This window comes from Haliotis asinina, chromosome 16 (assembly GCF_037392515.1).
Source record: "Haliotis asinina isolate JCU_RB_2024 chromosome 16, JCU_Hal_asi_v2, whole genome shotgun sequence".
Classification (NCBI taxonomy): Eukaryota; Metazoa; Mollusca; class Gastropoda; order Lepetellida; family Haliotidae; genus Haliotis; species Haliotis asinina.
The window spans coordinates 14,586,045-14,608,897 of NC_090295.1; the positions used below are offsets into that span (position 1 = coordinate 14,586,045).

Sequence of the window (22,853 nt, forward strand, 5' to 3'; positions counted from 1 at the left end):
AGTTTGTTCTATGGTAATCAGTCAATGATGAATTCATTGAAGGCGTGGATCCAGAATCAGATTTGTGTTTCTCTCACTATGCAGGTGTCAATGTAACCAGATTAGAGTTGCCTCCCCTTATTTACCAAATTCCGGTGGACAAGCCTTATTGGAAGTTTGGGAATTAGATTCAGAACTTTGCTAGCCTGTCGGACTAGATGTGCCTGAAAATCACAAGCCAACAAGATAATTTACCAGACCGAAATCTGAATGTACAAACTATGCAAAAGATTACTAAACGTATATGCGAATAACATATTGCCGACTTGACACGGGTTTCATCAATAAGTTGCTGGTATGATGAACATCTTATCAGACTATATTCTTGCATGATGTCACCCGTGAAGGTCCCGGGGTAGAATAGGCCATCAGCAACCCATGCTTGCCATAAAAAGGGACTGTGCTTGTCGTAAGAGGCGACTAACGGGATCGGGTGGTTAGGCTCGTTGACTTGGTCGACATGTCATCGGTTCCCAATTGCGCAGATCGATGCTCATGTTGTTGGTAACTGCATTGTCTAGTCCAGACCCGATTATTTACAGACTGCCGCCATATGGCTGGAATATTGCTGAGTGCGGCGTAAAACTAAACTCACTCACTCACTCACTCACTCACTCACTCTTGCGTGTTGTACAGTAAACTATAACTTAAACAAATCGTAGAGAGTAAAATACATTTACAAAATGGCTCTATGAAAATTCACCAGCCAGTCGGATCAGTGACTGCGGAGATTTAATGGCCCTACGGGATATTCAGTAGCCGCGGGCTAGTGGCTATTTCGTATTATTTTCATAGTTCAGGCGCGCAGCAATGCAATTTTTACGTGTGAGCCCTACATGCTGGATAGCTCTATATTGATAGTACTTGGGGTTTGCCCAACCATTTAACAACAATCATGCGTAACCTCGGGCTTTTTTATCTATAATTGTAGCTACGCCCCTGTAGTTGACATATTAATGCCTTCAGCCCAGGGTGTACAGTGTCCAGTGATTGGCATAGGTTGAATTTATAGTCCTAAAGTTACAGTGAGTGAGTATGATTTTACGCCGCTTTTAGCAATATACTAGCAAAACCACTGCGGGGACACAAGAAATTGTCCTCACGCAATGTACCCATGCGGGAAATCGAACCAGAATCTATTGCGTGACGAGCGAACGCTTTCACAACCGCCCCTATTTCAGTTACATCACTGCATGGCAGATTTTAAGGGACAAAAAATGTTTACCACTCTGGGGCACACATACAAGCTCGGACATGCTTCTGACAGACCTATGATAAGGGCGAAACCTGATTCGCTCCTTCATTTATCAATGTTGGATACACCCATGGGACGTATATCTGGACTACTCGTGGCTCTCTCGGGGGCAAACAAAATGGCAAGATGGGTTTCATCATGAAATGCTTCCTGATTTGAACACTGGATTTCATTCTGGGACAGGTGATTGAACATAAACCTGCAAAGTTATGTCGTTATCGTTGTCCCAGACGCCAGTTCGCCGTACCCCGATAACGTGACACATTATGCCACCCACTGTTGCATATTGTTAAGCCAGTGTCAAAGGTCGTAAACCCCATTACTCATCTGCCTTTTTTGAAACAATCGCTGACACTCATGTCTTATGCTTCCTACTGAGCGTGATAGGCAATCGATACCTGGAAAACAGTGGTCTGCGGAGTCACGATTCACTGGTAGTTACCTACCCTAACCGATCCAGGATGCGTTTCCCGGATTCGTCCTCACAAATGACTGTATTGACTGTGTACGTGCGTCTGTGGTTTTCAAAACACTTAATATAACATCTACTGCCTCACTTTTATTGCCTTCACTGACATGGACATTTTCCTCAAACTCCCTCTCTTTAAACACGGAGTCATTTGGATGGGACAAATTATTATTATTACATAATATTTATATAGCGAACACATCCAGGCAAATAGTGCTTGCTCAAGGCACTGACATATATTTCTCTCCTTCATTGGATGTCAATCTCGACGGCTTATCGTATTATCAGTCTCAACTCCCTAAGGATCATACAACTCTTGCTGCCATTAGGTGTACTGAGTTATTTGTAGGCGTCTCATCCTATCTAGGTACCTATTCACAGCTGGGTGGGCTGGGACACATAGTGACAGTACTTTGTCCAGTTTACTGCATGTTGCTGTACCCACAACTAGGTAAATTCATGTGGCCACCATCTGGTCATATACTAATGGATTCATGGGGTCTTTGAAGAGCACTGCGTTATGCACTGTACACTAGGGGTTGGAACAACACTGACAGAGTTTGTAAACAACGCTGTCTCCAAGGTTTCTACACCCGGTCACATGTGGGCGCGATCAGCCTCAACCTCGCTGGATCACTAGCCTGGCTCTTTGGCCACCTCGCCCAACCCGCCCTCAAATGTTTACATCACATCCCTGGCGCTCGGACTTTAAGTGATAGATCAAGTACTAGTCGGCACGATGTCTGTGTCTGTGTCTGCGTCTGCGTCTGCGTCTGCGTCTGCGTCTGCGTCTGCGTCAGTGTCTGTATGTGAATGAGATGTCCATTTCTCCATATCCATATCCAACATCGGTATTGTACCTCAGTGCTGGACAACTCTCTCAAACGTTAGTCCAGATCTAGAATGATACATCTAGATACATCTAGCCTAGTAGCGTTCGCAAACCTTGGTTCTATTCCCCACGTGGGTACAAAGTGTGAATTGTACCTCAGTGCTGGACAACTCTCTCAAACGTTAGTCCAGATCTAGAATGATACATCTAGATACATCTAGCCTAGTAGCGTTCGCAAACCCTGGTTCTATTCCCCACGTGGGTACAAAGTGTGAATTGTACCTCAGTGCTGGACAACTCTCTCAAACGTTAGTCCAGATCTAGAATGATACATCTAGATACATCTAGCCTAGTAGCGTTCGCAAACCCTGGTTCTATTCCCCACGTCGGTACAAAGTGTGAATTGTACCTCAGTGCTGGACAACTCTCTCAAACGTTAGTCCAGATCTAGAATGATACATCTAGATACATCTAGCCTAGTAGCGTTCGCAAACCCTGGTTCTATTCCCCACGTGGGTACAAAGTGTGAATTGTACCTCAGTGCTGGACAACTCTCTCAAACGTTAGTCCAGATCTAGAATGATACATCTAGATACATCTAGCCTAGTAGCGTTCGCAAACCCTGGTTCTATTCCCCACGTGGGTACAAAGTGTGAATTGTACCTCAGTGCTGGACAACTCTCTCAAACGTTAGTCCAGATCTAGATTGATACATCTAGATACATCTAGCCTAGTAGCGTTCGCAAACCCTGGTTCTATTCCCCACGTGGGTACAAAGTGTGAATTGTACCTCAGTGCAGGACAACTCTATCAAACGTTAGTCCAGATCTAGATTGATACATCTAGATACATCTAGCCTAGTAGCGTTCGCAAACCCTGGTATTCCCCACGTGGGTACAAAGTGTGAATTGTACCTCAGTGCTGGACAACTCTCTAACACGTTAGTCAAGATTGGTCGCTATTCAAGTCCAAGGGCGGTAGGGTAGCCAAGTGGCTAAAGCGTTCGCTTGTCATGCCAAAGACCCTGTTTCGACACCCCACATGGGTACAGAGAGTGAAACCCATTTCTGTTGTTCCCCGCCCTGATATTGCTGGAATATTGCTAAAAGTCGGTGCAAAGCCATACTCACTCACTGCTCAAGTCCAACAGTCTTGACCGCAACATTAAACCCAACTGCGCTTCACACCTCCTGATATATGCCTGACATTCAAGAATCCAACATTCAGACGCAAGGTGGGGTGTTAGCATTTTGAAGCGACATACAGATTTTAGATGGGTGAGCTACAGCAGTCTGAGCCTTGTAAGTCGTGTGATATGGACATGAACCTTAACTGTATTGTGATTTAATGATCATTTCATTGTAAAACATTTGGCCTGTCGATGGTTCAGTTGTGTGATACTAACACATTCAAATATTCCGTTAGCCATAACCTGTATTGATAAGATTTTTTTTCCGATTCGTGATTCGATATAAACCTATCCTAGTCCCAGGGTCTTTTTTGCCATGACGTTTGCGTGTTGCCCCGATCGTAGCAACGAGAGGTCACTTTGAGGTAACCTGTGAGGTTTCAACATTCCTATCGACAGAAGTATTTTATCTATCAATCTGAGATACCAGCAATTGACATGATATGGACTGCACGTTCTGTCGCTTTAAAATACGTTCATGCAGCAACACATGAAAGTATGGAATATCAGCCTTCGAGTTTGTTTGTACACTAAAATATGTAATGACGGCCATTAATTTTCGGTCGCTATGGTTATATGCATAGCTTGTTGTAGCTGTGACCAAACGCATCCCAGGAATTTCGTAAGAAATGTGCGTTTTGAACGTAGTTAAATCTGTGACAGTACTTTCTAGCAGTAGAATCGCTATTTTTTCGTTTGTTATGATATCAAACAGCATATGTCTTTAACCATGTAGTTTCAGTCTGTTCCTTCAGTTTCGAGGTCTTTTGGGCTTCCTCGTACGTACAACAGTACATACAACAGTACATGCAATAGTACATACAGCAGTACATACAATGGTACATACAATAGTACATGCAGCAGTACATACAATAGTACATACAATAGTACATACAACAGTACATACAACAGCAGTGTTTTCAGTCAAACATTGTTCTACTGTCTTCAACACAAGTAGTATTTTTTAAAAATCATTATTGATTCAGATATCGTCATAAATTTACTCGGACGTTTATCACTTCAACAAGGTTAAACGAGCTTGAAATAACAGAAGCAGGAAAATCAGATGTTTTCTCTGTACACCTTGTCGCCTCGAAACACTGAAGTACCTACTGTGAACTGAGTACATAAGGGATTAGTTTAAATTTAGTCCTCTGACGCCCTCCTTGAACATACAGAGTTATATGTGGTGATTTTGTGAAGAGACTAGGAGTGATATAATGTCGGGGCTGGTCTGTGGCACGCTTCACGTGAATTATGATACTGGCAAACTGGGCTAACGCTGCTAATTCAATGGTCTATTCAATATATTTTACGCGCACGGGACGCAATGTGTTACATCCGGTAAGACCTACATTAAGGTGAACTCTACAACTGATTCATACCAAGATCAACATGTCACGAACATAACGCCAGAAAGCCGATAACCCATTATTCAACCTACAAGAATTCATTTTTCAACGCATTATTGAACACTCAACGTCGCATTATTCAAACATAACATTATTCAACACAACTCATTATTCAACCAACAAGAACGCATTCAACACACAAGAACGCATTATTCAACACAGCGCATTACTGAAAACAGCAAGGCAGTATTCAACATCTAACAAAGCATTATTCAACATACAAGGCATTATACAACACTCAACAACGCACTATTCATCACACAACAACACATATTCAACATAAAACGCATTCATGAACGTTTTATTCATAATTTAGACAGTAAATCAGACGTCAGATTTGGCTGAAACGACGGGATTCAGAATCGAAAACGAGCTTTCTTTGGATCGCTAACACATGACTATGATGAGAAACATCTTAAATTTATAGTCAGAATTTCTGTTAAAATGTATTACGCACATTGGTGTGTACGATGCTATTATTTATGTTTGTGAACATGAAACCACAGGAGTTGTATAACATGCTTCTGAAGACTGCAGATAACTATATTTCAGCTTTTACTCATCGGTTTGATCTTGGTATAAAGTATCAAAATGAAAAATATTAACACGCACGACTGAATTGCTTTTAAAGGAACAACAAAGATCACTGTGACATGACTGCGTATAAATTTCCAGCCAGTTAATATACTTCTTGCTTTCATGTACGTTAATGACGATAACAAAGAACAGAAGTGGTAGTGCCCAATACCTGTTGGACCTCTGCCTGCGGCTTGGTGATACTTTTGGGATTATGTTCCATAACAGACTGTTGGTGATTCATATCACTTTACGCTGCTTTTAGCAATATTCCATCGACATCACGACAGGTGACACAAAATGGGCTTTAAACATTATACCGATGTGGGATTTGAATCTGGGTCTACAGCACGACGAGCGAACACTTCAACCACTAGACTATCCCACCGTCTCCACAATTACAGTCAGGTTCTTGTCAGCGTGATGTGAATGTAGTTTTTGTCATCAAGAATTTATATATTAAGTGGGAGCAAGGTCTCACTACTTTGCTACGAATTTTGTTACAAACGGTTGACAATAAGAACATATTTTTTTATATGGTATACATTTTCATTTTCATAAATATGTCAGTAATAGTTCATGTGAACAATGTGAACAGTTTCATCAGTGCATAACAATGTAGTTCTTACGAGAAAGAGGAACAAATATTTTGAAAACACTTTTGAACTGATTAGGAAAGATCACCAGTCATGTACAATCATGAAAAGTAATGTTCAGCATATGCATAAAAAGCACGTCTGGAGAACATTACATTGTACACAGGTATTAAAAGATAAACAAGAGTGTTCACTTGAACTACAATAAATCTCCGAATATAACGATGCTTCTATTGTCAACATGTGAGTAGAATAATCACTTCTGTTTGGATCCACAGATACCCCGATAGACCAAGGACTGTTGGAGTTAAGGAGGTCATGCTGTGAAACACGTGCAATGTGCTGCATGGAACTTTTTTTAAACTTGTCAGACCGAGTCAGTGCTTTAAATAGCACTGAACAATAAAAAGTCCATTACACACGTCTCTTGAAGGGAGTCTTCATGAGCCTTATCTTGCACAAACATAAATGTAACCACTCATCTAGGTGACACGGGGCAGGTGACACACTAAGAGAAATACATTCTAGACTCGGGTGACACTTTGAAATATATGGATTGGGCTATCGCGAAACAAGACACGGGTCTGGCTTCAGTGTTGTGGTGGTGCAGCAGGAGACTCCAGATATCACACACACGCACATACACGCACACACACACACACGCACATACTCTACGCATGCAAGGGACGCACACACACACACACACACACACATACTCTACGCATGCAAGGGACGCACACACACACACACACACGCTCATACACGCATGCAAGGGACGCACACACACACACACATACTCACACGCACGCAAGGGACGCACACACACACACACACATACTCTACGCATGCAAGGGACGCACACACACACACACACATACTCTACGCATGCAAGGGACGCACACACACACACACACACACGCTCATACACGCATGCAAGGGACGCACACACACACACACACACATACTCACACGCACGCAAGGGACGCACACACACACACACATACTCTACGCATGCAAGGGACGCACACACACACACACATACTCTACGCATGCAAGGGACGCACACACACACACACACACGCTCATACACGCATGCAAGGGACGCACACACACACACACATACACTACGCATGCAAGGGACGCACACACACACACACACACACACACACACACGCTCATACACGCATGCAAGGGACGCACACACACACACACACACACACACGCTCATACACGCATGCAAGGGACGCACACACACACACACACATACTCTACGCATGCAAGGGACGCACACACACACACACATACTCTACGCATGCAAGGGACGCACACACACACACACACACACATACACTACGCATGCAAGGGACGCACACACACACACACACGCTCATACACGCATGCAAGGGACGCACACACACACACACACACGCACACACACACACACACACACACACACACTTGCTGATGTGTTGTGATATATGTTGTGATACATGTAAACTTGTAGATGCCGCGGTTAATGAAGGTGCGGAACATTCCCATGACGTACCATATGCTTCTGGTAGCTTGTAGGATTGACATTATTCAGAAATGTGGCCAACTTAAGCACAATTATACATAATGACAAAACCCTTTCATTTTCATAAGAAACATGGTCAGTTGTAGAATTCCCACTACATCTTGATAAACAAATACTCACCATGTTATTCATTCGGATTACCATTTTGACATTTATGGGTTTTTCCACCTTTGTAGACCCGCACGTACAGTTATAAGCACACATGCACACACATGCACAAATAGTAAGAAAACAAACAAACATGTAAATATTTCCATTTTCACAGTTCACAGCCATCGATGTATCACTGTGTGATACATGCCTCAACCACAACCTACATCAACTGGTCAGATTGCTCACTGTCAGATGCAACACAGCAATTGTCAGAGCTCATGGTTTGGAGAATCGAAAGATACCACCGATAGCTGATGTTGTTGACAGTTACACATCATGATGTTTGGTGTTTCGGTGTTTTCCAAGTTTCAGTTTGAGTACTTCACTTTTTAAAGAACAAAGGAAAAGGTGGCATTTCAAAATGTGTCAGTCAAAAATGAAAATACAGAGAAATCCGGGCTTAACCATGACATGGTTTCCTCACTGAATATTGTTACATGACAGATTTCTCTAATGGGTTATAAGGGTGGGTTAAAACTCAGATGAGAGGTGATGAGGAGTTTTGCTAGAACTCAAACTGAAAACTAGTGTCATAATCATACACACCGGACATTATGCAGTTACACATCACAGGTATGACGTATTATGTATAGTATCTGTTTCCTAGACACAAAACCCAGGAAGATTTCAGTCGATAATTCACAGACTTACAAGACATAGTGGTAAAACTGCTGAACTAAAACTATGGACAGTGTTGTGGAATGTTTCACCCGCATTTCATAAGTCAGAACTGTCATCGCAGATCCGTGAAAAAAAGAATTAATACACATTTCGAAATTCTATAAAGAAATACTCATGGTACATGGTACATGTGGAATTGGCATATTTATGAATATTAATTAATTTTGCTGATATGTTCAGTGTGCATTTTATCAAAACAATTAAATTGAAGGGGGACAATGTTTTACTCACTTCCAGAAGTTTCGTGTTTCTTGGATTTTGGAAAGTAATATACTCTTAAGCGCTAAAGAACCACAGGTCAATGGCATATTCAGTGAGGCCAAACGGCCACAATGCTCATTGCAAAATTAAAAAATATTATGCGACTAAAGATGTCAGAACATTCTGTTGTCTCTGTTCAGAATTCTCAACAACTGTACTTCTCGGTTATGCAGGATCCATATTGATTGGGTATTGCATCAGCTTAGTAATTCCTTGTAGCTTGTTATGCTTTGACGTCACTGCCAAAACATGGATCTCACGAAACACAAAAGGAACGCACTCTGGAGAAGGACTGATATTGTTAGTGTAGTGGCACCGGCCTTTGGTCCATTGCAGAAGTCTTCTGAGCAGGCTGTGATGCAACTCATGTATCCGCGGGTGTCGTAGCCACATGTAGTGAAGTTGTCGTATTGAATATCTTGCAACATGGAGAGGTTTCCGAAAGAGAACGTTTTTCCATCGGAACAGTCTCGGATGTAGCTGAGCACTTGAGATGTCTCTGAAATCACAGAAAGAAAACATAAAGAAATATACCCGTCGCACCATTTAATTTAATTTCATTTCTAATCATCGACGTGTCAATTGATAAATGATCCCCTATACCGATATTGCGTCGAGATTATAGCAAAGATCAAAGGACGTGTTCAACTGCCTATGCAATAACAAAATTACAACGTGATCAAATCTGCTATGTAACAATGTTGTGTGGCATTGTGTTGTTTGGCTTAATAAATAATAATGACTTCATTGAACTGTGGTGAACGTTGACCACCTGAACTCACTGAACATTGTACCAATAATGAATACAATGCTGAACAGGTTTTGAACAAAGCTGTTTTATGAGATTGTGTTATTTAATCGTAACATATTGTTGATTAACCACGTGTAACGTATAGTTGGAACGTTGCCGTTTACATAGACAGCCTAAATGTCTTTCTTCGCTGACCTAATAGAGATTTAAATAAAATGTATTATCGCCAGTGTTCCATCATATGTATCCAAAATTAGATTGATTGAAAATTGTAGCTTTCATATTTTCTGGTACTATTATTGATGCAATTTGAAATATTGATGAGGTTGAACAATATATAAAACAGTTTGAACAGGGAGAGAGTAAGAGCTTAGTTTTACGTCGCTTTTAGCAATGTACCAGCAATCTTACCATGACAACAAGAGCTGAACTTACGTGCATTCTCAACAGTTTCAATCATACACACATTCCTAAAGTTGGCACATTTCTTAATATAGGGCGTGGTCCTTCCAGATGAGTCTGTATCGACCACCTCTCCACCCGAAGTGCTGTTCTGAAGTCTGTGGACAATGTCTTGGGCCGACTTTATCAACGTTTTGATCTCCGTTTTACAAAATCCATCGTTTCCAGTACTACCACACTGGTAGCAATACAAACCAGCTAAAAAGAAAATATATAAACACGATGACTAACAAAGAAAGATGAAAACCATGCACAGGAGAGAAGAAAATATATCTGATGCACTTTCTTATTTCGACCTGTTCTATATGTCTCCGTGTACACACGCACGCAAGCACGCACTACTCATGAATTTAGAATAATATTGTTTCTTATCGTCTGTGACATACGAAGCCTAGTAGCTTGTGTCATGTTTCTCCTCATGTAACATATTGACAATAAATTATGAAAATTGATTCCCAGGAGTATTTGACCAGAAAGTGCGAGTTTGATACAAAAAAGTTCAGGAATACGCAGGTTTTCTAAGACAATAGACATTAAATGAAAGGTCGTGTGGTCTCACGATTATCAAAAGAAACTTGGATTAGGTAAAAAACGATTACCGTTTATCATGACTTCGTAAACGTAATATCATTTTTGCACACTGTGTTCACAATTAATGGCGTTTAAATGTCAACTAATCTAAGTATAGTTCGTCAGTGATTACCGGACGAAATAGATGGCACAGACCGTAAAAGAAAATAAAAAATATTTGAAGGCATTACTGAAATCAGCGACATCATTCCTCCGCGGAAAGGCTATCAAAATCCGCCCAACAAGAACTTAAATTTAGCTTGCAAGAGAAGAAATGAAATTAGAAACATTTATCCAAAGTCATATTACAGTCCAAGAAATATGATTACCTGCAACTGGCAAGAGAAATAGCAAGATGAAATAGGGCACAGAATATCGCCTTCTAGCCCCCATAGCTCTGAGACAAGTAACACCCTGTTGCCAGTTCTCAGTGAGGTAGTGTTATACTAACTGATAACAGCCTGCACCCTGGTTGTAGGAGGTTTATAGCGGTTACTATCAACGTGTTACAGATACGACGAACATATGCGTGTATTGTCTGGTGGCCTTATTTCTTTATCATCCAATAGTTTATTCCCTCCCCATAAAAGAAGGAAGTGGCGATATAAGGGCACTGGTTCATATTTTCCACATTATTATGATACGGTAATCACTGACAATGGCGTCATTATTTCGTTGTAGATTCTGACGTATAAACAATGTTCTGCTAAGGTGTACGCGAAATCTGAAATGGAAAGAAAAGTATTATTGGTTCCCAAATCATGGCTATTCATTCATGATCTTACCATATCATTTCACAAACACCTGGCATCATCCCTATCTGGCAGAGATTCACACGTACATATATTTTTTACATGGGTGGAATAGCAGAAATCATGGCTTTTTTTATCGCATGTTCGATCGGAGTTATGGTTCTGGGCTCGAACCTAGACACAAAGGCATACTGGCATCTCCAATTACGGCTATGCTCCGTGTATACATTCAGTCTTTAAGATACACTATTGACTAACTATCGGAATTTCATAAATGAGTCATTGTACTCATTGTACTTTCGTTTTTTGCAGACGAAAATGTACCCTACAACGCAACAGCGAGGGTGCGAATATGGTGTTCTCACGAACCGGTCAAAGGTCAACCAAAGAAGGAAGTACACTGGTTAAAACTTAATGTTACAGTATAGAGGGTTAAAGTTGACGTTGTTACCTTTATGGCAATTGATATATTACTCACTGTCGAAACTGCTGTGATTTGCTTACCTTTATGGTACTTCACGATTGTATATACGGTCACACATGTGGATAGGAATGTATATAACTGTTTTAGTGATAAATCGGTCACTTGGAAAACAAACAAGCAAACAAACAAACAAGAATGTAAAAACATTTGGAATAGGGTTAAATGCTCTCGTTGAACACCTGTCAATACTTTCTTTCGAAAGGTTTCATTGACATACGAAATCTCTTCACAAGTAAAGTGCTTGTGGATCATTGTCAGATAGTATGCTACCATGTTATCACGAAAAGATAAACGTCACAAACACAAGCAGGGGATAGTAATTTATTCACCAGAGGATAAACACAAACAATTTTAGAAACAAATCCCCAAATCTTACAAGGCCTGGGTATGGTGCAGGCTAGGATACGGAAGTGAGTGGTTTTGTCAGTGATGCTCCAAATGTTGTTTTTTTCCGCTAGATATCTTTAATAAACCTCGCGTAAGCTTTCCTTGGATGTTTTAGCCAACATCACTCATAGTAGAATAAGTCCTTGTTTCAGTTGTAGACTTGAATGTTGTAGTATTGCTTGAAGAACCACATACACACTAACGCATAGGCACAATACACACAGCGTCACCTTTTTCTGTTTTCATATTTGAAGATGTTCTATTTATCATCACATGGAAAAAGAGAAGAAAAAAATCTTGAGCGTCCCCTTTACCATCGTTAGATTTCACAGCCTTCCATATATCATATGGACACTGATCTCTGTTTGACAAAAAAATAATGTCTCAGACACAACCGACACAAAACCGACAGACTGCACCAGCTGACGGCCAGTTTCTTTAGATGTATGGCAGTAAATGTCATATCTCATGGTTTGAAGAATCGTAAGATACAGCGGAAAATGTTGTTGCTGCCAACAATTAGAAACGGATCTACTTTGGTGCTTCAGCATGTGTACAGTATGAATGTTTTGTTGTAAAATTACAAAAAAGATCGTATTTTAGAATGCGACTGTAACATTTCACATATTCTTCACCATAACAACGCTTCATTGCAAAATACTGTTACATGTTATATTTTTTACGTTCCTCTTCTGGAGTAAAACGGTGGAAGGCTCAGATTTGTTTGCACTAAAACTGACCACAAAAATCACAATGATACATGCAAGACGAAATGCAAACACACCGGTTACTTCATACATTAGGTATAAAATATATCTTTACACTTAAACCCGTGAACATCCGTTTTAGAATTGATCTTCAGTAACCCATACATGTCGTAAAAAGCGACTAACGGGATCGGGAGGTCAGGTTCGCTGACTTGGTTGACAAATGTCATCGTATTGCAGTTGCTTAAATCGATGCCAATGCTACTGATCACTGGATTGTCTTGGAACACTGTGTTGACAACTCTTGATACATGCGGACAGTGTCCTTGGGATTGTGTGAATCGCATTTTATCATTAAGGGTACAGTGTCATGGGAAAGTGTCAATCGCATTTCATCATTAAGTGTTGTTAATGATAATTCGATACAGTATACACTACATTGTATAAAAATCACTACAAGATCTCAAAGATCAATTTACTGTAACCCTCATTCGTTATGATCACTTCAACGTTCTTCCGAATTCTTTAAAGAAATATTTATCATGCATGTACACATGACAGTTGCACAGCTACACACATCAATTAATTTATTCAGTCTTTACAACACTATAAAATGTCACCGTTTCTCACTGCCGAGGATTCCTTTCTAATAAACGCTTATACTCTATAGAATCATTGACCAGTATCAGATTCAGTGAGACCTAGTGGCTGCAAGGTACATTGTCTGGGCTGAAATAACTTCTAGATCAACGTATTATCAGAGTGGTGATATCCTGTGAATAAAGCGGCCGGATTCGGATTGCTTGAGTATTCTCTCTAGTAGAATCCGTGCAAAAGCCGAGTAATATCTTTAAGCTTGTTGTACGTTGACGTCATTACAAAGGCATAACTCTGAAGATACACCAAAGGAAGACAAGAGGGACTGATGTTGTTAGTGTGGTGGCACCAGCCTTTGGTCCATTGCAGAAGTTTTCTGAGCAGGTTGTGATGCAGCTCATGTATTCGCGGGTGTCGTAGCCGCATGTTGTGAAGTTGTCGTGCTGAATATTTTGCAGCATGTCCAGCTCTCCGAAAGAAAACGTTTTTCCATCGGAACAGTCTCGGATGTAGCTGAGCACTTGAGATGTCTCTGAAATCACAGAAAGAAAACAATCATTGGCAAAATGCCCGTCGTACCTTTACTACTGGCATTCCGAATTTGTATCAATAAGAAATCACTTGGCTTAATATAAATGTTATAGAATGACTTATATGTCTAATCATACATGTGCCTCACTGATAACAGTTCACAGAAACCTTTGATACATGTCCATAAAACAGTCCGTTTTAGCAGCCATTACGATATAAATGTGTTCAAAACGACGTCTGCTGTGCTTCGAACGTTTGATAATTATAATATCTGTAGCACCTTTCCGCCGCATACACTTGTAGCATCACGAATACCTCGTATCATCACTGACAGCGATTCATTAACGAATATATAAGGTAGCAATCGTTTCATACACAAATGAGGTTTGTTTTGAAAATGAGCATGCCACTTATGTTTGCTCAATTTGACATTAATCTCATTCGTTGTGTCTGTGGAACTGATCTCACATGGTACTGATTACGTTTTTAAATCATCAAAGTGCCAATAGAAATGAACCTGAATCGAAGATTTTAGCAAGGGTCAGGGGATACAGGCAAGTTTCAAAACGGCTCATGCAATAGGGTGATCAAATGTGTTAAATAACGCAGTATAACATTTTTGGTTTTGTTAAACAACATCGACTTCAATATACTTTGGTTTGAAACTAAGAATCAGTTTTGTCACACTTTGTGTTATTGTTATCGTTCTGATCAGCCATCATCATGTATGATAGGATGTTGCCAATTATAAACATAAAAGATGTCATGAAATGATATTTTCTCACTAGTTTAATAGAGTAAAAATAAAAAGTGTTTTCACCAATGTTGAATTAATGTTATTTTAATTTTGTAGCTTTTATGTTTAAGCGTGCAAAGTAAAATATTGTGCAAAATGCAACTGCAGATTATGAAGTTGAATGATTTGAAATGTTTGAACAGTATTGCAGTTACGCCCTGTCTACTCAGCTTACTGAGTGGGAAAAGTAAGACATGATGCGTGTCCTGGACACTTTCCATCTTAATGCCACCAAAGAGCGCTGGCCTTGGCAGAAGGATGAGACAAATAGTGCCAGAGATAGCTCTTGGGATCACTGACACTCGTTTGTGTTCATATAGATTGGGTATCTTAATTTTCCTATGAGTTACCATATACATTGTACCCACCTCGCTCAAATTTAGTTGGATATTTTGCCATTTTCCAATAATTGTAAAAAATATGATAAATTTAAAATGTTAGTTTACGTGTTTTTATTTATATTTGATCTGTAATATCAGAAACAATGAGATAGATTGCAAGTTGCCAAATTCATGTATTAAAATAGAATCTCTCGATATACATGTAACTCACGTATTTTATCTATCGGCCGGTACGTAAGGTTTGACATTTTTGTGAGTAATGATAATAGTAATGATGTAGTTTTGTATCCCGCTAGCTTCCCACACTCGTGAATGATCAAAGCTGCACATATACAGTTCAAAGGTCATAGTGTTGACCGAATAGGGAGGCCTTTAGTCGGGATCCGAAAAAAAGAGAGTGTCTGATGTTTAGAGACAGCATCTTCCAGGGCCCCGTGACATGAACACAGACTGACTTATCACCAAAGCTTGTGAAGTTGTACTGTGGAATTGACATTGGGAGGAGATTATGTGACAGCGGGGAAGGTTTGGACTGGTGGTTACTGAGTAGGCAGGATAGGTATGATGGAGCCAATCTATGGTAGCACTTGTCCGTCAAGCACAGAATTTCAGTATGGCTTCTTGAGGAAGCCAGTGTAGTGTCTGAAGAACTGGAGTAATTGGGGACACTTCTGACACCATCCGTGCTGCAGTGTTCAGTACTTTCTGGGACCTTTGTAATAATGATTACTCAAAAAAATCTACTTACAATTCAAGCGTGCTTGGGCGCTATAGACTTCATAGAAATTGAGTTTTGACATAAACATTTGCGTAATGTACGCCAATACGCAGAGCTGGACAAACAAGAAAAGTAATGGGATCATGGGTTCTTTACAATACAGGGTATTTGGGCTCTGAGTACGTACTCAGTCGGCCGTGCTTTTTATTGTTGATGTTCGTACGGTTGATCTATTGATGTATATTGATCAATGAAAGCGAATAACATCTTACGTGCATTCTCAACCGTTTCGATCATGCACACATTCCTACGGTTGGCACACTTCTTGATATGAGGCGTTGTCCTTCCAGATACGTCCGTATCGTCTACTTCACCCGAAGTGCTGTTCTGAAGTTTAAGGGCAATGTCACTGGCCGATTCCTTCAACTTTTTGATCTCCGTTTTACAAAATCCATCGTTTCCAGTACTACCACACTGGTAACAGTAAAGGCCAGCTGAAATGAAAAAAAGTATAGAAATAATATGATTTGGACAAGGAAGAAAGAGTAAAGCCTTAGGGGGGGAGGTAATTAAAATATATATGATGTAATACAGTAATTATAACGCACAGACAGACAGACTCCTGAATTTACAATAGCATCGTTTCAGTGTCTCTAACATACGACGACATGGCGCTTGCCTCATCGTTTTCGTTGAACACATTTGACATTCGCACATAATGCATTGATTCCTAACAGTATCTGACCAGGAAGCATTGTCACACATAATGGGGTCCGTAATACAGGGATTTAATAAGACATTAGCGCATAGATGTCATTACATGAAAGGCCATTTGTCTCAAGACTGCTAAAAAGAACTGTCAGATGATCATCCTTAAGGGGTGAATATGTTGTCAATCCGGACGTTGTTAATCTCAAAACGATTACCATTTATCAGGACATACCGTGCTAAATTTACTAGTGACAGCTATTCATTAACCCAAGATTCGTTTCTGTTTCCACAATTAACTGAGTTAAAGCGTAAACTATTCAAAGGATAATCCATCTGAGATTACCCAATAAAAGGCAAAATGGAATGAAAAATGGGGATATCAATGTATCAGTGGATATCAGTGGTGATATTAGGCGTCCGCCATACGGGTATGCATTTCGACCGTACCAGAAAGTAAATTCTGCATGCAAGACAAGAAATGATATGGTTAATAACCTGACATATTGATAGTATGTTACTGACCAAGACACTATTTCGGTATGGTCAAATAAGTTATATAGTTACCTGCAAGTGGAAAAAGAAATAGCAAGATGAAACAGGGCGCAGAATAACGCCTTGTAGCCTCCATTGCATTAAGACTGGCAACAGCCTGTTTCTAGTTGAGAGTGAGGTATTGCTAATGCTGCTCTATGTTTGCTGATAACATTCGTGCACCCCTGACATAGGGGTGGGGGTTTAGAGGGTTGTTGCTATTGACATTTTAAAGACGCGACGAATATTGACGTGCATCGACTGGTGGCCTAATTTCTTTATCAGTTGAAGTTGCCATCCAATGATTTATTCCCTAACCATGCAAGAAGGAAGTGTCCACATAAAGCCGCTCGTCCAAACGTTACATTTGTATAACATACTTAAATAATCATCATAACATTATCATAATTTGATAAGGATTTATTATGACGTCATTATGAAATAATTGTCTTTCGTTATATATCTTGACGTCAGTATTATCCCAAGCAGTAAACGAAATCTGAAATAGAAAGACGATTTAATGTTCGCAAATGGTGAAGAGCAGTTCATGATCCAATGCTGTCATGTCACCAACACCTGACATTCCTAAGTACAGGCTTATTGTGGGGACTAATTGTAGCAGAGATCTGTGATCGTGGAAATAATTCTATCGCATTTCTATGGTTCTCCTCACACGAAGCCATACGCCCATCTCCCTTATTACATTTATACTACGTGCATACATTCAGTCTTTAATAATAGAAAGAGAGACTCGAATCATTACACCAATGAGTCAGTCAGAATCTTACAACACAAAGGAGAAGCGATATCGTATTCGCACAGGGCTAAAAGTCGACCAACCAAAGAAGGAAGTACACTGATTCACCCTGGAAATTACAGTATAGAGGGTTAAAGTGGACATTGCTGGGTTAGCGATAAACAAACTGTGTATGTGATATAGTTAAGAATATACCTACCTCTATGCTGTTTTAAATTTTTCATAATTCATTTTTTTAAATAATTTTACAGAATATGACGAAAATTTCCTGCCTAACCTTTCAACCCTGGGCAAGTGAATCTTCACAGAGATATGAAATATCTACTGCCAGAAAGGGTATTATGATCTATAGTCAGATATTAACGACACCAGGAGTTCACGAAAATATGAACGTCACAAACACATGCGAGGGCATTTATTCACCTGACGGGTGGTGGGTAGCGTAGTGGTTAAGGTGCTCGCTCGTCACGCCGAAGACCCGGGTCTCGATTCCCCACATGGGCACATTGTGTGAAACCTATTTTCCTGGTAAATATTGCTAAAAGCGGCGCAAAACTAAGACTACCCATTCACTTATTAATCTGACAAAAAATACCAAAACAAACAAATAATCGCTGATCGTGGTTATGTCACCGACGCGTCCAGTATTTAGGTATCCCTACATATCTACCATTAACTTCTTGAAATCTTTACTTGTAACCCTGATTATTCAACTCGGCGTGGAATGTCTCGTAAATATCCATGGATGGACACCGACTCTACGTGCATACTTGTTACTCAGCTACGTTGTCGGCAGATTCTGAACGAGTCCCAGTTTCATCTACAGATGACGTTTATGATTCCACTCACTGCTGACCCGGGTATTGTCCTGAACATCACGGAGATGGCAAGTCTTCCTTGAGATATTTTTGATTTATATTTATGACGTTGTAAATTGCCCCTATGACGATTGTCAACATGTTAGATGTTGCAGTCATTGCTAAGCGAACATGTTGGTGACGGAGCACTATAACACATGTACACTATTGTTGTAGAACATTTGTGAATAGAACGACAAAAGCTTTTACACACCCTCAAGCAGTCGATTGGTACCATTCTGACTACATCGTGTATTAATATTGTTTCAGCTGTATTACAGCTCTATGATGTATTTTGTAAACAGTCGAGTCTGGACTGGACCAATCAGTGATTGATAACATGCGATACGATGACAGAGCATGTATGTTTTGTGGTGATACCAGGTGTTCAACCACCGGAGAGAGACCGAACATAGAGGCTTCCACAGTCGTCTGTCATGTGTATATCTCGCAGGATTAGATATTTTAATACCACTTCTTTGGGGCTAGAAGCGCCATAAAATGACTAAAGGAAACTTGTACCATCTAAAGCCAGAACATTTGTCAGATTTCATCGATGCATTCATGTTAGACTCGAGGCATAATAAATACATAGTATGTGGTGAAAACTGTTAGAATGGATACATAACGTATGTTGCCATAGCGTGTGATAGCCACCCGCTCAAATCTGACGGATTTAAAAGGGTGAGGCGGTCAAAACAGTGGTGAGTGAGTGAGTGAATGGGTGAGTGTGCGTGTGGATGTACGTGAATGAATGAGTACGCGCATGCGCGTGAGCGTTCGAGGGAGTAAGCCAGTTACGAAGAGAGGGAATGAGTGAGTGAGAGAGTGAGAGTGCGTGTGCTCATATTGAATTTAATCTACAATAAAGTGCGGTAGTAGATATAAATTTCATTCTACAGCACAGACAATAGAAACTATGTCAAAACAATGGTAAAACAATGCGGTAATTAGCTAAAACAATAGCCCATGACCCACATCCCTCATCCCTCATTTCGTGCTCCAATTAGCAAAGACAATGAAACCAGTGACCGTAAATCCCCCATCCCTCATTTATCCCTCATCCCTCATCCCTCATCTCTCATTTGGCCCACATTTCATCCCAAAAATAGCTACACGTGACAGTCATTATCTAAACATATCAATTTCATTAAGCCTAGTGATACATAATATCACCATGATGAAAAGAAGTTAATAACGTTTAAGGAGAAATTATCAATGGATGTTTCACGCTATAGTTGATGGTTATTTGTTACAAAACGATTGGAATGCTCTCTATTCAAATAAGTTGTTTACACAGAACAATCACGACAGGGTGGCATGACCGGTTGATACCCAGTGCACGGTGTACTCTGTAATATAGAACAACCATGAAAGGTGTCATGTGACTGGTTATCTTGGCGACGTCTCGACAGTGTCTTTATGATCTAGCGTTTTTTAATCAAGTCACATACAAACCCTAACCCATCGCGATCCCATTTCATGCGTTGTAATGAAACTTAATCAGCAGCAAGAGAAACGCTGTGTCATGCTCATGCACCACTTTTTCCGCCATTGCCCATTGTGTAAAAAAGTGCTGACAAGTAGGTTTGATTTGTAGGTCAAGATGGTTTGATCTGTAGGACAAGATGGGTTTGCTTTAAATTACTGTTTATTTAACTGAGATGTGCAAGACCCTCCCTGCTATGTTTTCAAATTCAGTAGAATTAGTGATGAAAAGAAAATTGTTAGCAGCAGACAGCTCGTTTTCCACATTTAAGAGTCTGCTAATTCGTTTACGTCTTAAAACGCACCACAGCTCGCAACAGCTTTAGTTGGAATATTTCACGTAATGCCTGTTCGCGTTTCATTTAATGCTCAAAGAACAGAGTACGAACTTAAAATTATAAAGAGTACTAACGCTTCTGATTCAATTACTTTGTAACACTTTACCGAATCTAAAATGTCTGTTATGTGATGTGTATCCTCAATGTTTCCACTCTTAATGAAATTCGTTATGATAATCATGTTGTAACAAGTGATAGATCGTTAGATAGAATCGTTAGAACGTACCTCGACTTTACACAAACGTGAGAGTGAATTCACTAGCAAAGTGGGAGAAATTTTGATGCAAACATTACATGTTAAACCATGTGATTAGTGTTCTGTTGAAAAGTTGCCGAACCTAACGCGCAGGTACTTTGTAACTTTGATCATCATCTATGTTACCACAATCACGTATTAACTATCATGTGATTACTTTATCTGATTGATAAGTGGTTTATAATTCTGTTCGTGCGATCGCCTTGATTAAAGACGATATTCACAAAATGATACATGTTGATAGGTGTACTGATAATGACCTTGTATCCTATTGTAGGCGACTACGAATTTTATGAGAACCAGAAATTCACAAAAAGTGTTCTTACCTACATCATAGTGTTGGATAAATTATTACTAAGATGTGAGAAGTACAAGTTTTAAAATACGTTATTATCACTGCGCTGTTAGTATCATGATGGGTAGTAGATATTCTGCGAAGCAATCTAAATGGACACATGAATGGCGGTGCTTGCGCAATGTTTCTCACCAACGGGAACACGTGCTTACCCGCTCACTGAGTTTGTTTAGTTAGTCTTGAATATATACGTGAGGCGATTTCATTCTAGTAAGCATATCGTCTTGAATGAAAAGCGGTGAAGGTAGACGACGGGTGATAGGTTAGGTTACACCTGTAGCTATGTCCTGACTTTAATCATATTGTTCGCTCGACAACCGGGTTCATTCCGGTTAAAGTGGCGAGCTGGTGATAGTGATCTGAAACGTTCCTCCGGCTTCGTTAGTTATGAATGAATTTACTCATATGTTCACCAAAACCAGCTTCTCACAATGCGGTGTCTAATAAATTTATATAGATTACTGTCTTGAGTAAGTCACATTTTTTGTCTTAAACAGTTCACATAATTGTGTGTGTAAAGTCTAATTATAGCAAGAAGGTTTTTTTTCAAATTATTTGCAAATCCGATTTAGAACACACTGATATACAGTGCGACGTCACTACCACTCGTCCAATCACGCCCCATCTCATGTAATGATGTAGTACTCCTACCGTAAAGTTACTTAACATTAATTCTGTTAAAAACCGTTACACACATGAGTTCTTCTTACAAATTTTATTATTTCAGAAGTGGTACGAGTCTGCACAACCACGTTGTCGCTGATTGTGCTGAATGTATGATTGTGCTGAGTGTATTCGCAATCGATGTGGCTGTCTTGATCCGTACCATCCGAGATGATAAGATCCCTTGTAGTCTGTCTCACAGCCCCCGAACCATATTATTTCCCAAACACCATAGCCCTAGCTGCAGCGCTCAAGCCCTATAAGCTCTTGTCTCCCTGATGCTCCTTTTGAATTTGAATGTGTTTGTGTGTTACTATCAAAATGATATGTATTCAGAAACTAAGCGTTAGTCTACATTTCCTGTTGCTGTCAGAAGGTATCAAGGGATCCCCTTGATGCAGTGACACAGTGTCAGGCACGGGTCCCCTACCTTTCCCCACAACACCAGCAAACAACGTCCTTGTAATAAGACACGTACCACACTGAACGCGGGGTGAGGTTTGGTCGTCAGGAATGAAAAGGAATTGTTAATTTAATAAAACGAATAATTACTTTGAAAAGTCTTGTTCTTATTCTTTGTTGGACTTTCACCCATAGTCTAGCAGTGTCGACTTCTCACTCTGTGTGCGCGCATGTGGTTCGATGGCAGTGTGTGTCTGTGTCTGTGTGTGTGTGCGCGCGCGCGCGCGTGAGTGTCCATGTGAATCCGCGCATATACAAGAATATCAGTCAAGACAACATCATGAGTGATGGTGAGCAGTA

General features: G+C 40.2%; 2 protein-coding genes across 2 annotated transcripts; both read right to left on the reverse strand.

The window, feature by feature from the left end:
- Positions 1-5,476: 5,476 nt before the first annotated feature.
- On the reverse strand, positions 5,477-11,321 carry LOC137268432 (uncharacterized). The gene is made up of 3 exons (XM_067803000.1): positions 11,152-11,321; positions 10,226-10,450; positions 5,477-9,538 (listed from the first exon to the last, which is right to left on the reverse strand). The coding sequence occupies exons 1-3, from the start codon at positions 11,213-11,215 to the stop codon at positions 9,276-9,278; spliced, it is 552 nt and encodes a 183-aa protein (XP_067659101.1). The 5' UTR covers positions 11,216-11,321; the 3' UTR covers positions 5,477-9,275.
- Positions 11,322-12,360: 1,039 nt separating this feature from the next.
- On the reverse strand, positions 12,361-17,541 carry LOC137267608 (uncharacterized). Its single transcript, XM_067802096.1, has 3 exons — positions 17,411-17,541; positions 16,408-16,629; positions 12,361-14,281 (listed from the first exon to the last, which is right to left on the reverse strand). Exons 1-3 carry the CDS (start codon positions 17,472-17,474, stop codon positions 14,028-14,030), a joined length of 540 nt encoding a protein of 179 aa, XP_067658197.1. The 5' UTR covers positions 17,475-17,541; the 3' UTR covers positions 12,361-14,027.
- Between the last annotated feature and the right edge of the window lie 5,312 nt (positions 17,542-22,853).

Excerpts from the sequence above, each read along its gene's own strand:
- LOC137268432 (XM_067803000.1), bottom strand. The coding sequence starts at position 11,215 with ATGGGGGCTAGAAGGCGATATTCTGTGCCCTATTTCATCTTGCTATTT. Across the intron at positions 10,451-11,151 it reads ATTTCTCTTGCCAGTTGCAG|CTGGTTTGTATTGCTACCAG; the intron begins GTAATCATATTT and ends TTTTCTTTTTAG. Across the intron at positions 9,539-10,225 it reads TGAAACTGTTGAGAATGCAC|AGACATCTCAAGTGCTCAGC; the intron begins GTAAGTTCAGCT and ends CTGTGATTTCAG.
- LOC137267608 (XM_067802096.1), bottom strand. The coding sequence starts at position 17,474 with ATGGAGGCTACAAGGCGTTATTCTGCGCCCTGTTTCATCTTGCTATTT. Across the intron at positions 16,630-17,410 it reads ATTTCTTTTTCCACTTGCAG|CTGGCCTTTACTGTTACCAG; the intron begins GTAACTATATAA and ends TTTTCATTTCAG. Across the intron at positions 14,282-16,407 it reads CGAAACGGTTGAGAATGCAC|AGACATCTCAAGTGCTCAGC; the intron begins GTAAGATGTTAT and ends CTGTGATTTCAG.